Here is a 17439-nt window from a genome sequence, read left to right on the forward strand (position 1 = left end):
TGGCTTATAATCTTTAAAAAATGAAGCCTTTAAAACATTTTCAGATTTCTCCATTAAATATGCCTACGGTAACATGAAAAATCTTCACGAATGTGAATCACTTCCCAATTCATCTTGTTTGTCAGCTCAGAATTGAGCATATCGGCTGATTTTAAGTAACACTCATGTTATTGAGTTATTTCACATTTTTCTGCTGGAAATTCCTTGGTTGCCTATTTCTGGCTTGACTATCTTTCTCCAACCCAATTCCTTATCTCCCTCCATACCAGTACCTGTTTGGATAATTATTGACCTCATTATTTAAAACAGAAGTCTCTGCACAGATTTATGTTTATTGGATTTAATAGCTACATTGAGGATCAATTCAATGATGTATATTTGAAACTGGTGACATAGTCCCTCCCTCGGGCCACCAAGTTGATCATCTTGAGAGCATCTATCTGGTAGAGTCTGATGATGGTTATGTTCAGTTTTCCTGTTGAGGATTTCTCCATACCACAGCCCAGCACAATCTTTGATAATTTTCATACTCTGAGTCTGTCAGAAGCACGTAGAAGTAGTCTTGATATTTCTTAAGTGTTCAAAACAATAGCCATTATAGGACTTAGTCCCAGCCCATCTGCAGGCTGTGCTGTCTAGTGGAACTTTCCACAATGTCATTGATGAACAGAGGTATTTTTATTTTAAACATTTAATTATGCATTCATTCAACAAAGATTTTTGAGTACCTACTCTGTACCAAGCACCGTCTAGTTATTATGCACATCAATGAACAAAAATTATTTCTGTTCTAACAGAATTTTAGATTCTAGAAAGAGGAACAGATGATAAAAATTAATATGTCCAATAGTGATGTAGCAAAAAAATAAAATAAAAGGGAGAACAAGGCAGGGAAGGTAGTAAAGAGTGATGGGGTGGGGCAATTAGATAAGGCCTTTCTGATGAGGTGACATTTGATCTGAATTAGAAGAGGGCATGAATTCGGTGGCTATTCCAAGCATGTTAAATTTGAGGCTTCCTAGATGGCGATCTATGGCACAGACGGCACATCACAGGGTCCAGCCTGGTATTCAGTGCACTGTACCCAAGAAAACCCAACTCAAAGCCATAGGCACAAAGTGGAGTTATCCCCCGCATAACAGATCTGGAGCTCCACAGAGGATCCATGCAATGCTGCAGAAACGCCCGTGTGGATCCATCCACCCCATGTGGCCTGTAGTGCGAAGGAAATGCACTACCCGTGTGCAGTTTTTATTTTATTTTTTTCTACTATTTTTTTGCTCAGTGTTTTCAGGAGAAAACATAGATGCTGACTTAGCAAAAAACTCGACTTCTTTAATTTGGAAAAAAGTTTCCTTTGGTGAAGGCAGCCATGAACAAGTCCAGCATGTATATAATAAGATTATAATTCTTCAGCTTTGTTAGAGCAGATTTTTTTCCATCATCTTACTTAGAAAATAGGAATTTTCCTACAGTTGTACTCTTTATTTGTATATCTTGTGTAAGAATTGGCTGTCTCTAAAACTCCTTTTTGGAAATCACTAAATGTCTTTTATTTTTTTATTACTAACTAATTTTATTTTTCATATAGAAATTTCCAGGACCAATTGCAGACTAACTGTCTCCATTTGGGCTGTAAACTGCTTATAATTAAGTTTGCTTTTTAATTGCATATTTCTGTGCAGCCATTATACCTGGTTTAAAATAGACAGGCACATTTCTTAAGTATTCTCAGTTTTAGATAAGAAATAAATGCCTATTATTAAAAAAATGCTGTCTTTTCCCCAAAATGAGGGATCTTAACTGTTCTGCTGGTCAAGAATCTAACTTTAAAAAAATTTCCTTTTGCTCGAAGGTATTGAAAAGAATGGGTGCAGTTTGCATATTTTGATCTCTTAAATAACAAATGCAAAACAAATGTAAATGTGGCTCCACTTTTAATATGTTTTTGCATAGTGCAGAACAACTTGCTGGAACATGCACGTGCATATTCGTGTTTCATTAAAAATCCATATTTGAGATAGAGCTTGCCCTAGGACATGTTATTGCTGACTTTTGATTGAATTATAGGAAATTGGGAAAATAGAAGCTGATAAAGTTACATTCCAGAGAGGTGATAGAGATGCCATCACCCAGGAGCATTTTGGAAAGATAAGACGTAGTCAGAGTTTCTCTGAGACACTACACTGAGGTCATAAAATTGGAGTCAGCGAATTTTTGCACAAATCTTTTGCAAATATTTCCAACTCTTGCTAACTATTATACTTCTCTACATAATATTTACCATATTATGGCAAAAAACAGTGGCAGATAACTTATTTCAAATGCAATTGTGAACAGTTCTTTGAGTAGATATAATAACTTCTTAATAATTCTGCTGCGTCCACACATTGCTAATCATGCATATGAATAAATGCATAATATAGTATGTGCCCAATAAGTATTTATTCAATGGACATATAAATGTGTGCAATGCCAAAGATCTAGGTGTGCCAAGATAGTTGGGACATTTGCTAAATGGGGTAGTGGACCTTTAAGATTGCTTTTAGTTGGAAAGTTGTTCCTACACTGGTTTGGTCAGGTCCATTTTTGGTGATGACCCTCAGAATTAAGCAAGTGTTTCTAGCTCTCTTTCAACAACTGGGAACTGTGGACCTCACATCAAACTCACTATCAGAACCACAGATAAAAGTGTTTTGAATCAGAGTCAAGAGTGAGCTGATGGAAAAAGAGCTTTCCAGGTAAGAAAAGCTGGAGAAGACATCCTTCCAGGATGCCTTGAAGCTGACGCTGCTCCCTCCCTCTACATGAGCATATGGCCTTGCTGGGGCTGAATTGGGCTTGAGATCCAAAGGTTTGCTAAATGTCACTGGGCATAGATTGTTAGTACAGATTCTTCCTAAATGACGACACAAGTTTCTAGCAAAAAAGGGCAGAAGCACCATATGAAATTGAGATTTTTCGTTTTGACAGGACCCTGTCTTGCAAAGAATGTGTCATTCCTTACTGCCGTCCCCCTAGTATTAGCCACTGTGGGGCCAGTGGGAACCCAGTGAAGGTATATGGTCTCTGCTTCTGATTGGGTAACCATCTCATGCCCCCAAGGCTCAGTGCTTTGGGAACTTCACCTAACCTTACAGAAGGCGTGGCTCTGGCCTCTTCCTGTCAGACTTCAGCCCATCTGAAAAGATGCAGGAACAACGCAAATAAACTATATTACAGATCTGATAGATTATTTGAAAAAAAAAAAGGCATGAAAATAAGTTTCATAGTGGAGTTTTAAAAGTGTTTGGAAACTAAAATGAGGCTGAAATGTCTGCTCCCAGCAATCTGGGTCAGCATGAGAGATTGGAGCTGCATTAATTATGAGTCCATATGATTAAGATGATGTTTTCTCTCACGTGTGGGACTGCTCTCCCCCTCCCCCACTCCATACCACTGTGTTTCCATAGGAGTATTGACTTTCTCTGTTTTAGATCAAAGCGTGATGCACTTTGAATATATCTGACAACAATTACTTTTGGAATATATTTGATCTCATCCTGTGTTTATAGCCAAAATTGCTTATTTCATGATTGTGTGAATTCTCAGGAGGAAATAAGTTTTGTAAATCACTCTGTTGTCATATCTAGAAAAAAAGTTGACTAAAGGTAGGAAAAACTCTACTCCTGCTTGCTTAATTGTTAACATTATCCAAATCTCCTCTGCTCCAGCAGGATCTATGATTATCTAAATTATGTTTTGTTCCAGGCAGAAAGAATAGATTTTAAAAATTGATATTATCTATTTAACTATAACAAGATAAGATTCAGATTGGTGGATAATTGAGGAAGGATAATACTTCATAAAATAAAAATGCTGTACTATCATTTAATAAATATGTAGGGAGGCTTAAGTGTACAAGGATAGGGATTAATGACTACAGAAAACCAGAATTAAAGGTTTCCTTTATGTTTCACTTTCTAATATATTACTGTTGCAATTTAAAATATGTTGGACCAGTTTTACTCTATACAAATGGCTGGAGGGCCTTGGGTACTATTGCTGGGTGTTCTTTCCTTTTCTCACATTTTGAGAAAGGAGTGCATATTCTTGGGTCTATACTTTGCAATCAACAGTGGTGGGGTACAGACACATGTATGTAGGGTTTGCACAGCTCTCCTCAAAAGCATGGTCATTAGACATGCCTTGGGAAGACCCTAGCCATCATTGTCTCATCCATCCACTGAATTCCACCGTGTTCCCATGGTGGCTGCACTGGTCATACCTAGGTGAAGTAAATCCACAGTATTGCCTCTTCTAGACTACACAACATCTGAATATTCCCTGGAACAAGATGCAGGGCATTATGCATCTTTTCTGAAATTCATTTTCTCTTTCTTCACACAATAAGGAGTTGGCACAAGTAATCACCAATATCCTTTGCAGATCCGATGTGGTATGGTTCTCTATTAAGATTACTGTATTGAATTCAAAAGCCGAGTTCATGTTGTTTTCACTCTCTCTGAATCAGTGAGATTCACTCTATTTCCTGGTCACAAATCTTATCCATCCTCCCACTCATTTGTCCAACAAATGTCCACAAAAGGTGGATGCTAAATAATGCTGGGTAGATGGAATAATATTTTCTGCCATAGGAAAAAACGTTACAAAGTTTATGTAATACTAAAGTTTAGCTAGCAACATCTCTCTAAATATGAAAAGCTTTATTCTTTTTTTTCATTTTTGTTCATTCAGCAGATGTTTCTAGAGCCTCCCCATATATATCCACACACATATGTCTGCTCCTGGATGCGGGGGATGGGGGCAACATCTCCAAAGCACATGAAGTAAGAGACCATGAAGCCTGCTCCCAGCTGCTGGGGAAACAAAGCAAAAAAATAAATAAATAAATAATAATCTGGGTCTTCTAGGAGTTGACAAAGTTAAGTCTGGAGAAGGCTGTCTCTAGGGGGAGAAGGAGAAAGAAACAAGGTCCTGGATAGCCTTCATGCATGAAAACCCGGGCTGCTCAGTCTTTGCATTTCATTGTGATTCCTAAGTAATAATTCTAACTTTGAGAGGCAGGAAAAAGAGATTTGGCTTCTAGGATAAAAGAGAACCACTCGAAATTGGACCAGGAAAGAAATGGTGCTATGGGTTTCAAGACCACATATGCATCATTTTTGTCCATGTGTCCAATCCAACAGCTGCAACCGGCACATATGTAGATGCATATTCTCATCTCCTGGATGACACATCCTCTGGACAAAGTATAGCCAGTCAGTGGACGATGGCCAAGGATATTCTGTGAGGTTTGGAATGAACAAAACTTCTGATGCCCATATGGTAACCTTATGCCTTGTAAACTCTTCTTATAGCACAATAAAAATCTGAGCTGTCAGAGTGAGTATAGGATGGGGAAGGAATAATTAAATGTATAAGGGAGAACCCAGAAAAGAAATTTGCATTTTTTCAAAATAACTCTTCTAAAATATGTTTGAGAAAACTGAGGTTAGTGAAGAGAGCACTCAACTCTAATTTAGAGATCACAGGTTGGAGCCCTAGGTATGCTGCTAGATAACTGGCTTTAGGCAAATCACTTCTCTGGCCCAATTCCTAAATGTGAAAAGTGGAAGCACATCTCTGCCTTTCTATATAGCCCCAGCTATTATATTATAGTACACCCTATGTGACAAAAACCCACCTCGAGGTTGCTTCAGCAAAAACTAGAAATTTATGGATTCACTTAAATGTCAAGGCCAATGGTAAGTGAGGGCTAATTCTGGGGGCTGAAGTGTTCTGAGCACTGGTCTAGCTCTTCCTTCTCCAGGCATTGCTGTTCTCTGCATAGAATCCATTCTTAGGCAGATTCAAGTTCCCCTTTCACGGTGGCAAGATGGCTGCCAGCAGCTCCAGACAAACATCCTATCTTCGACAGAGAGGGTCATTTTGCCCAGCTTGCTCAATCAAAAGTTCTGGGATTAGTCCTGACTTGGCAAACTCATGCCTCATGTTCATGCCTGAATGGGTGCCCCTGGTCAGGTGAGTGGATATGTATACTGTCACACCTGGGTCACGCAATCTTCCTGGATTAGGAGATGAGGACAGCTCCAAATAAGACACATAAACAAGGATGGAGGACAGGTGGTTCCTCCAAAGAAAGTCAGGATAAAAAGGAGGGAATGAATGCTGGGCAGGCAACAAAATAGCAGTTGTCCAACCTCAATCCTAAGCCATTGAAAGGAATCTTCACTATCATTGTGAATGTTAACATAGGAGGCAGTGATGCTAAATGGTTAAGGACACACAGAGGATTTGAAGGCAGATTGTGGCCCACATCTTGGAAATGCTACTTTTTAAACTGCATATTTGAGAGCAATTTCAAATCCTCTGTGCACCTCAATTTAATAATTTCTAAAGTGGAGATAATATTGATTTCATAGAGTTGTCAAGAGGGCAAATTGAGACTATGTCTGTCAATTGCTTAGCATTTTAAGCACTAAATAAATGGTAAGTATTCTGCCCCTTCCCAAAAGCCTCTGGCCTCAGATTCTTTCACTGTGAATTCTTTCCATTCCCCAGGAAACAGATAATTCCCATGCTATTTAAATTGCTTCAGTGCATAGAAAATAAGAAAAGCTTAACAATTTTTTGATAAATCCAGCATAACATGGATAATCAAATTTATCAAATATAGCACCAGAAAAATCTACAGACCAATCTTCCTTACAAATAAAGGAGCAAAATTTCTAAGCGAAATAGCAAAAAGAATCAGCCATATATAAAGAGATTAGGCTACCATGACCAGTAGGGTTGACTTCAGTATTAACTCATGTACCGTGCTCTCATCAGGCTTCCTTCCACAAAGAGATGGCATCGGATGGGATGGTTGAGGTGACGTGAATGCACAATATTCAGTTTCTTATTTACAGTGCTTGGACACTCCAGTTGGCAATCTCTCCCTAGGTAATCTTATCCAGTCTAGTGGCTTTAAATGTCATCTATAAGCAAACATGTATTTCCAGCCCTTGTGGTTCCCCAAAACTCCAAATTTATCATCCACTGCTTAATAACATCTCCACTTGGAGTAGGCATCTCAGACCAAACATATTCACAACAGAGCTCTTGATTTAAACCTTCCTCCAATCTGCCTCTTCTTGAAAAATGGCGCCATTATTTACCAGTGGGTCATGCCAAGTAATTCTTGATTTCTCTCTTTCTCCCACTTCCCGTATCAAAGTCATCTGAAATCCCTGTTAGTTCTACCTTCAAAATATTCCAAATCCAGCTGCTTCTTTCCACCCTCTTCCACCAATCTAGTTTAAGCCAACAACATCCCTTGCCTAGTCTACTGCAACAGCCTTCAGATTGGTCTTTCTGCTTCCACTCTTGCCCTTTCCTGACTCCCAGGTCTGTTCTCCAGAGTAAATGCTTTCTTTTTTGTTTTACAGCAGCCAGAGTAAATGTTTTAGAACATAGATCTGATTATGACACATCCAAGCCCCACCTTTGCAATGGTTTCTTGTCCTATTGAGGATGAAGCCTAGTCTTTACCGTGGCCCAAAGCCCTCCATGCTCTGGCCGTGCCTGCCCCTCTATTCTTCACTCCATAGGCTCTTTCCCTTGCTCATGCTTCTCCAGGCACTGCAAAGTTTGGGCCTTGGTTTTTCTGGAACACTTCAAGCTCTTTTTTTGATTCAAAGGGGCACTGCTATCTCCTGCCCTCTCCACTTGGAATGTCATCCTTTAGATGTCCAGAGATGATTCCTTCTCATTTAGGCCTCTTTTCAATTATCACCTTCTCTCTAGAGGAGTCTGCCTTCCCTGACCATGCTCTCTAAAAAATAGCACTTCTCTCTATTTACCTGTAAGTATTTATTTCTTTATATGTTTAATTCTCATCATCCCCACTAAAGTGTAATTTCCAAGATGACAAACTTCATATACCTTGTTCCTTACTATATGTTCCATGCTTGGAACAGTGCCCAGTCCACAAGACACACAGTAGATATGTGTTGAAGTACGGAGTGGAGGAGTAAGAGAGAAAGGGAGAAGGAAAGAAGGAAGGAAGGAAAGAAGGAGGGAAAGAAGGATGGAAGGAAGGAAGGGAGGACGAGGGGGAGGGAGAAAGGGAAGGAAGAAGGGAGATAAAGAGAGAGGGAGGGAAGAAGCAAGGAAGGATTTGAAATTTCAAGCTCCATTTAGAACTGAAGACAAAATCGTGAGGACTAGAGATTATTCATGTGATGCAAGAGCGGCAGCTCTGGCTTCCCTTTCCTCATTGTAACTAACAAGGGATTCTTGTTTGTAAAGAACTCTGAGTTCTTGTAAGACTTAAATTCAATGTATTACATTGCTCCATTATTCTATCTGCTGCAAAGCAAATGAATTACAGAATATTGAGACAAGTAAGGAAAAGCACAGAAATATATCACCAGGATAAATAGGAGAAGAGAAGGGACAAGTATATGGGAGTGACCTGAATATTAAAGACAAAAATTTAAGTACAAAAGATCAACTGCAAATTCAAGTGGAGAGAAGCAAATGAATGGATTTAAATAATGATTAGTCTGAAAGAGTCTGGTGCTTTTTAGCCAAAATGTTGTGAATTTTAGATGGAATAAATTCCATGTAAGCTTCACAAGGGCTGAGCTATGCTACAGGGAAGATTCAGGAAGGACGTCTGCATTGGTTTGCCAAGGATCTATGTCTTTCTTATTTGAACGATCTTATTAAATATACAATAATGTTAATACATGCGTATGGTCCTTAAAGCTGGAATTGTTCCCTTGATAATGAAGTGGGAAGATTCAGCTGGGAAAGGTATTAAAACTAGTGCTCACTTTCATGACGACGCTACATAATCCCACAGTAAATGTCCGTGTGCCACTGGAAAGCAGAGATGATGATTATAGCCTTCTACCTGATGAAAAGCTTGCCAATGTCAATCTAGCGGCGTGTGAAAAAATCACATTCTTTTGAGGAGCTGAATGATTTGAATATAAATAAGCAACTCTTTCCGCCTGTCAGTCACCTTAAGATTATTTAGTGTTGTCTCTTTTAATGACTGCTCATTACAGATGAGTGCCAGCGAGCGGATTTAATCAGGGTAATATGGGGTAATAATCATGTGAATTTCTCTACATCGAGACTTGTTCCATCTGTTCCAAGCCATTTATCCATGTAAAACTTTCACTGTTCCTAGCTGATGACTGACAGGTGAAGCTAGACATGTACGTTTTTCCTCTCAGAGCCCGAAATTCCCTCATGTGTCCTTCTCACTAAAACCAACTGCTCAAAGGACGTAAAAGGGTTCTATATTTAGGACCACTCTTCTCTATTTGATTTGTTGTACCGCTCAGTAAAATACTTAGGTCATTCTTGCTTAGCACAACAGCATGACCAACGTCCATGGTTATCTTGACAGATGTGGCAGAATCTAAGGAGAAGGCTGGATAACACGACTTCGGAGGTCTTCACATCAGCACTGAAATGCAGCTGCCTCGGGGTGTTGAATGGGGCACTGGTTTAGCAGCCACACAAATGCTGCCTCCTGCAGACAGACATCTCTTGTGCCGCCATCCTTCAGCGTAGGAAGCGCAAATCTCAGGGGAGTTGGTGGTACTTGTCCAGGCATGGTGTGACTTCAACAGCTTTTGTGTGTGCTCACTGGAGAGACTGGTGACGGAAATCATTTAAAGAAAAAGAGGTAGCTTAAACCTCATGAATTTTCATATGTTACTCCACGGGATTCCCGCATCAGAAGACCCGTTCTACACGAAATAAGTTCTCTGTGCAGGATTGCCTCTATGCCACAAGCCAGTTCTAACGAAAGTTATAATAGAATACTTGAGAACTAAACACCCCCTCAAGATGCTTGAATCCAAAAGACAAAGAGCATGTTAATAAATAGAATTAGATAGTTATTCCCTTGAAATCTTTGATGTACTATGCATTATGGCTGCTGGTTTGCTGTCAGTGCTGAAAGACTATATTGCTATTCTAGACTGGGAAGAGAATTTTTTTTCCCACATTTCCCCTTTAGTGTATCCATTATTTTTTTGCAATACTGAGGTGCCCAGACCATGCTGAAGGGCTCAGTATGTAGACGTCATGGCAACATTGGAGCAACACGGAAGAGCTAGATGCTAGTCCTACGCCCTCATGTCTCTAGGAACAGAGTGTTAGAAAACTAAAGCTCTCTTTCAACGTGATTTTGCAATATTTATTTTTTTCCTTTGTTATGAAAACCCTTATATAGTTGAGTTTGGTTCTACTTAACAAATGCACCATATGCCAAACACCAAAAGAACGAATGAGTGCTGGGGATGAGAAGAAAGCCCAGGTACGCCCTCAGAGCACTGAGTCTGGCAGGGCACAGGCAGGTAACCAACATTTGCGAGCAAAGTGATGGGTGCAATGATAGCAGTTTGACCAAGAAACCAAAGTAGTAGTAGTTACTGCTGTGCTGAGAGTTCTTGGCTTCATCATTTCATAGGTAGGTGCCATTCTTTTGTTGCTTTTCCAGCCTGCAGAATATAAAATCGGAAAAGTTTTTTAGTACATTTTCTTTCTACCCGAGGGAGATTTATCCTGATTGTCATGCCTGCACCTGGATCTATTTTGATAGAATCCACTCATGAACTGCCTCCCTCGATGCCCCTTTGACGACGTTCTCGTTTGTTCCCTACATCGGATTGAAGTGGTGAGAAGAAGAACAAAGGGGAGTCCTATGTGGCACAGACATTACATATTTAGAGGATGATAAAGTAACCTAGAGATTTACTTTCTCCACTAATGTTTTCACATGATTTCCTGTCCAGTTTTCCAAAATTTAGATTCGTCCTAAGTATCCTTTATGACACCTTCAGACAAGGTAACACGTACATCCATAAGGACATATGCCTCATTAGGGGGTCTGCTGGGAACATTACGATCAAGTGCTAAGTTGGAAGAGCTTCAGTTCCTCCAATATTTAAAAAATTGTCCCCCATTTTGTGTTCTGATGGTGAATTGTCCAAATAACTAATTTAGTTTTATGTTACTACATGTGGCTTGCTCTGCCTTTAGTCTCTGAATGCCTTGAGGACAGAAACTATGTTCTATCCACCTTTATCCCCCACAGTGTTTAGGACAGTGCTCAACTGGGGGCGATTTTGCCACTGCAGGAGCATTCAGCAATATCTGGAAACATTTTTGGTTGTCCCACCTGGGGAGAGGGTGTACTACGGGCATTTAGTGGGTAGAGGCCAGGGCTGTTGATGACATCCTCCATTGCACAGGACAGCCCCTTAACCTACACAACAAAGAATTATCCAACCCAAAATGTCAACAGTGTTGAGGTTGAGAAAACCTGGTTTAGCATAACACCTGGCACAGTATACATGTTAATAAATGCTCATTTAATTTTTCCCAAAACAGTCTGGTAGACAGTTATAACAACAAATCGAATCACGTACTCCTTTACCATTACTGTTCCCCTGAAACAACCAGCTAATGTCATAAAATTCTCATAGATTTGAAAAAATAGCAGGGAAAAAGTTTCAACTCCTGTATTATCCTGCACATGATCACTCATGTGAGTAGTGCTGAGTGATTCTCTTTGCTGTGCATTACCTTCCTTTAATCTCTTGACGTATTGTATACATATACATGTAAGCCTAATTACTTAGTCTTTCTATTTTGTGATGCTTTCTGTTCATCACAGATACTTTATTATATAACTGTTTTAAATTTTAGGTGGTTCTGAACTGCTCAATAATTACATACTGGAGAGCTACTACTTAAAAGTCTTATCTTGCTGATTGTACTACATCGTTATAGCAGAAGTGATAACTTCAAAAACAACTTTTGTAAAGAATGCCTCTTTAACATTAAATAGAATCACACCTGTGGGCACAGCTAAATATTCACTAGAGATGAAGGATTGAGGAACTTCTGTAGATTATGTAATGGAGGAGCCCTTCTCCCAGCCCTGAAGGTGTCTGATTCCACCATTTGTTTGTGATGATCTTGAAAGCTAAGTAGACCTAGAAAATGCAAAAGCCATCACTAAGAAGCAAATTGTTGGTAGGGTATCTCTGTCTTATTTGACTGCCTTAGAGCTAAATTGGGAGGATAGTGGTAATCTCTACCTCACTGCCTTTATTGTTTGAGTTGTGTTCCCCAAAGAGGTCCTAATCTAGTTGAAGAAAAATAGAAAACTTGAATAATCCAAACAGTCCAAAAATTTATAACTACATCATTTTTAAAGTAACTGCTTTTTTCTTCTCAAAATGCCAGAGTCTTACCTCATTATCCATCTTCTTTTTGCAGTGATACAATTCCTCACCAGAGTTTTAGCAAATGGCATCATTGTGGTTGTGAATGGCACTGACTTGATCAAGCAGAGAAAGATGATTCCATCGGATCTCCTTCTTTCCTGCCTGGCAATTTCTAGGATTTGTCTGCACTTGGCCTTCTTCTGCATTAATCTGGCTGGTCTCTCCTGGATTGAATTCACTCCATTTTCTGAGACTTTTGCAATTCTCGTGTTTGTAAATGAATCGGGACTTTGGTTTGCCGCATGGCTCAGCGTTTTCTACTGCGCCAAGATTGCCCCCATCGCTCACCCACTGTTCTTCTGGTTGAAGATGAGGATAGCCAAGTTGGTGCCATGGCTGATCTTCGGATCCCTGCTATATACATCTATCATTTCTGTTTTCCATAGCAAACATACATGGACTCTTTCTCAAAAAATCTGGTTGGATCTTTCCTCCAATAATGCAACAACTCAAATCAAAGAACTATCTGTTTTACAGTGTGCCTTTATTGGCATTGAGCTTTCACTGCCATTACTTATCTTCCTTATTTCTGCTCTGCTCTTGATATTTTTCCTGGGGAGACACACTCGGCAGATGAGAAACACAGCGATGGGCACCAGGAACCCTAGCACGAGTATCCACACCTGTGCATTTCTGTCCATCCTGTCCTTCCTGGTCCTCTACCTCTCCTACTATGTGATGATTGCTTTGTTCCTTTCGCAAATTTTCAAGCTCAGAAACTTCATCTTTCGGTTCTGCATCTTGATGATTGGTTCATACTCCTCTGGACACTCTATTATCTTAGTTTTAGGGAATTGTAAACTGAAACAAAATGCAAAGAAGTTCCTCCTCCACAGTAAGTGCTGTCAGTGAGAGACAACCTTGATTCATTCCAAGAGCTGGCAGTTCAATAAGTTAACAGTGCCTGCCATGCCTCCCCCTGCCCAAAAAAGCAGTCTGTTCATAAATACACAAAAAGTCATCCAAAGACTGTTGGTCCCACCTGAGGCATTGTTATGGATTTGCTTCTTTTTCGAAGGGTTAGATTGATTTTCAAAGTGCAACATATGTCATCAGATTACATCAATATCAATATCTTCATTGTGATATTATACTATCTCTTACAACATGTTACCTAATTGGGGAAGACTGAGTAAGTGGTACAGGGATCTTCCTGTATCATTTCTTACAACTGCACATGAATCAACAATTATCTCAAAATAAAAAATTTAAAGAAAAAGAAAAGTACGTTTGAACGTGTGAAGTCAGAAGGATGCACGAATGTCATAGGGTCCCTGTGTGTCTGACGCCTGGTCTTAGCCAATTTATGCTGACTGAAAGGGCTGACTGTTCATCTCTTGTCTACCTGTATATTATTTCTGCTCTGTTTGTTAGAGTCACAGACAATGGAACCATTCTTTCTCATCAGATCAGAGAGGAAGCCGAGGACAGGCTGGCCTTCTCTGTCCTCGTAAGCGTGTTCACCTACTCCATGCTGCTGAGATCCCAGATGCCATGGTGACATGTCCCATCAACTGATAAAAAAGCAGACAGATGGAGGAGGAAGGGGAATCCAGGGCTGATCCCTCACGTTCCATTTCCCCCAATTGGGTACACTAAATAGACAATAGCTTGCAAAGATGTTTCATTTTGCACTTGTGTGCTCAGCTTTGGGAACTTTTCAAGTGATGGTGGCAATTTGGAACTCCTACAGCATTGCATGTCTTCCCAACAAAGCAACATCAGTAGGTAGGTGGGATGGGGGTATCTCCATCTGCTTGAAGTCACAAACGCATTTTCTATTTAACTGATGATTTCAGATGCTAAGATATAAATGGATATTTTGAAAACAGCTTCAGAACCCTTTTGCTTGCAGTGAAATAAAAGATGTTCCTTAGTTTGGCTATAGCTCGTAGTTCATGTGTGATGAGGAAAAGTGTGTTTAGATTTGGATTTGGCAGTCACCAGTAATGTAGATTCGAAGACTGGTTTACTAGTCCAAGACGTGCAGACCTGGTTGTACTAAACTAACAGAGGTCTTTGCTTCAGAGGATCCAGGGAACTATGTATCTTCTTGCATGTGGGAACTAAGCTCTGAGGCTACTCTTCCTTTTCCTGCAGGTCCCATACTTCATTCCCCAAGGAGGAGAATGACAGCCTCCATGTTTCCGCTCTTCATTTTCCCACATCCCACTAGGTAGGAAGGTTTGCACTCAGGCAGCCAGCTCTGGGAAGACTGGTTGGGTCCAGGAGGTGATTATTGCTCCCACTTTGAGAAGGGACAGTGAGGAATCACTTTTATTTTCTGCACATCTCCAGTTCAGATGCCTGCTCCTTGAATCATGCTGTGTATACCTGCCGGTGAATAGAGTGAGCGAGAGTGATTTCAAACATTCAGGGAGAAACTTGTAAATATACAACTCTCAGGTGATTTTTTTCTCAGATACCAAATTCTGATTCAATTTCATGCAACTCCTGCTTTAATAATGCTAGTTAATGAGAGGAATATTAAGGTTGGACCGTTTGTATATTTAAAAGTCACCAAGAGTTATAAAAAAAGAGCATGCAGGGTAAAGCAAACTATTCTAGAAACATTTTCAGAGTCTGCTTTCCTAGAAATATATTTCTTCCAGAAATGTCACCTAGCTATCACATTGATGGATATTGCATAGGACTCTAATTGATCCATTGTAGATGCAAAACAGACTCAGCCTTTGGTCTCTCTGGAGCCACCCTTATCTGAACTCCCTAGCCTTGACGAATAGTTTTTGTCCTGCTCATCTAGCATGGGGTTAACCTCTATAGTGGTGTGGCATTTTCTTCTTCCTCACCCTGCATTTTTAGAGATGGGACTGGATATTGTGACCCCTGGGAGGCTTGGCTGTGGGGTCACATGCCCGTGGGTCAAGCCAGAGGACTGCTGACTGCAGGACGTGGCGCTGCCCACTCTTCCTCCCCTTCCTGTGGCTCCCCGAGGAGATCCAACGCCCCTGCTCAGTCAGTAGCAAAGGAGGATGGGCTACAAGGCAGGCTCTTACTGAAAAGAGAGCCAGAGCAGTATCCCATTCCATCTCAGAGAGGCGTTCAATGAGCAGTCCCAAACCAGAAGATGAGTGTTGCCACAATGTGTCCCACTCTCCATTCTGACATTGACTCCTTCAGTGCCCAAACTCCAGGGATTCTCTATGGCTTGCAGTGACTAAAAATGGTGACTCCAACTGAAAATGCTAAATCTATGTGCTTATATAAGTAGATTTTTAAAAATATAAATGCTGCAACAATTTGACTATTAAAAAAATAAACACAACAGTTTTAAAAGTCTTGCAAATTACAAATGCCTTTTAAATTCTCAGTCACACATTCAAATATAATAACTGCTTGAAGATGGAATAATCTGGATCTGAAAGTGCTAGGAAGACGTTAGCTTTCAATTCTAGCGGTCTTCCTCAGGCTGATGACCGCTTATTCTAGATACTTCAGACAGCTCAAATATTATGCCCCGTCATATGCTTAAGTACAGTCATCTTTGTCAGACTATGAATATTCTAATCTTAGCCTTGGGAAATATGGTTTCCATAACTTTTGTCCATGTATACCTATACCTCTTTGGGTGAGAAGAGGGACAGGTAGTCAGAAATATCCAAGAGAGAAAGAAACCAGGCATGCCACCCAAATCGACTTTGGCAATCAGTGGGATAACAGATGTTGCAGACAGATGGCACCCATATTGGAGAAAAATCCAAATGACGGGGGCAGGGAGACCCACATATTTTAAAGAGGGTCTTGTTAGGGTATGAGTTTGGAATCAGGTTAGCAGTTGTATTGTATTAACACAAAGTTAACATCAGTGGTATGTTATTGTTTTAAAAATTATTCTTTTGCCACCTAATAATTGTAGACTGTGGTCTGAAACCTTTACGCCAGGGAAAAGGGTAAGTAGTGGGAAAATCTGCCTCAATGAACTGAAAACATTAAGCTTTTGGGGAGAGTCAACATAAATTCAGATAGCTCATAGGCATTTGCTTTACTGCCTTTCTATATAAAATTAGCATCTCTCTCTTTCTCCTTGATACATTAAACCATCCGGTACATCACTCCATACCTTTGCAGGATTAAATAAGGATTGTTTTTAAGATGTGATATAAACATTTGGCTTCATATCTTTGACATCTGGATCTACTTAATCATTTTGGCTGGGTGTCCGGAGTTGGTGATTTTACCCTACAATTTAAAACATATTCAAATCAATGAAAGATGGGTTTCCTTTTTTCTTTTTGGTGTTTTATTTGTTTCTATTTAAATATTTCTGCACAAGCCCATCAACAAAATATAATACTAAATAAAGTATATACTTAAACCTCTGAAAACATGTTTCTTATTAAAAGGATGACTGAGAATTCATTTTGTTTAAACCTCACCATTCTTGAGAAAAAGATACGATTGTGACTCTATTTTTGAGGTTGGAATGCATATTCTTAAGTGAAATTTTTAGCTTCTATTAGCTAAACTCTCTTCTTCCTATACCTTTGTATATGTAATGCAATATAAGCACACACTGACGTGTAACTGGGTAGAATTTGAACTTGAGAGTATCTAAGATCTCATGGCTCCATTGGGCTCAGCACTCGGCAAGCATGCTCTGAACGACCTAAATTCCAGAACCACTGGGGAACCTTCAGATTCTTCTGAAGATAGGCAAGTGGAAAAGGATTTGGAAAATAAATAAGTGGCTAACAATGGGATAGGATATTATATTACTAAATATATGGAATGCCCTCTGGCCATACATTCACTCATTTAGACAGCAGATGCCGTACTTGTGATTATAAATTAATAAGTTTTACTTCACTTGAAACTCAGGCAATTGGCTTTCAGAAAACATTGACCAGATATGGTCAGGAAGCTCAGTTTCAAGATGAATATTCTCCAGCATATTCACCACTACTTGTCTGCTATAATATAATTCTTGAAATAGGGACTTGTGCCTTTGATCGTAGAGGCATGGTGTTCTTAATGGCACTGGTTGGTGGTGGTTATGGAGAACAGGCTCTGTAGAAGGAGAGAGGAAACCATGAGCATGGTATTTTAGATTGGGAAGCTAAGTGGATTTGTACAATACTGTATAAAGATAACTAATTAGTCCATATACAAGCCA

General features: G+C 39.8%; 1 protein-coding gene across 1 annotated transcript; it reads left to right on the forward strand.

Annotated features, from left to right (window-relative positions):
• Positions 1-12257: 12257 nt before the first annotated feature.
• On the forward strand, positions 12258-13157 carry TAS2R1 (taste 2 receptor member 1). The gene has a single exon (XM_058563498.1). It carries the CDS (start codon positions 12258-12260, stop codon positions 13155-13157), a length of 900 nt encoding a protein of 299 aa, XP_058419481.1.
• Positions 13158-17439: the final 4282 nt, after the last annotated feature.

The sequence above is a fragment of the Diceros bicornis genome, chromosome 20 (genome assembly GCF_020826845.1).
Source record: "Diceros bicornis minor isolate mBicDic1 chromosome 20, mDicBic1.mat.cur, whole genome shotgun sequence".
NCBI classification, from domain to species: Eukaryota; Metazoa; Chordata; class Mammalia; order Perissodactyla; family Rhinocerotidae; genus Diceros; species Diceros bicornis.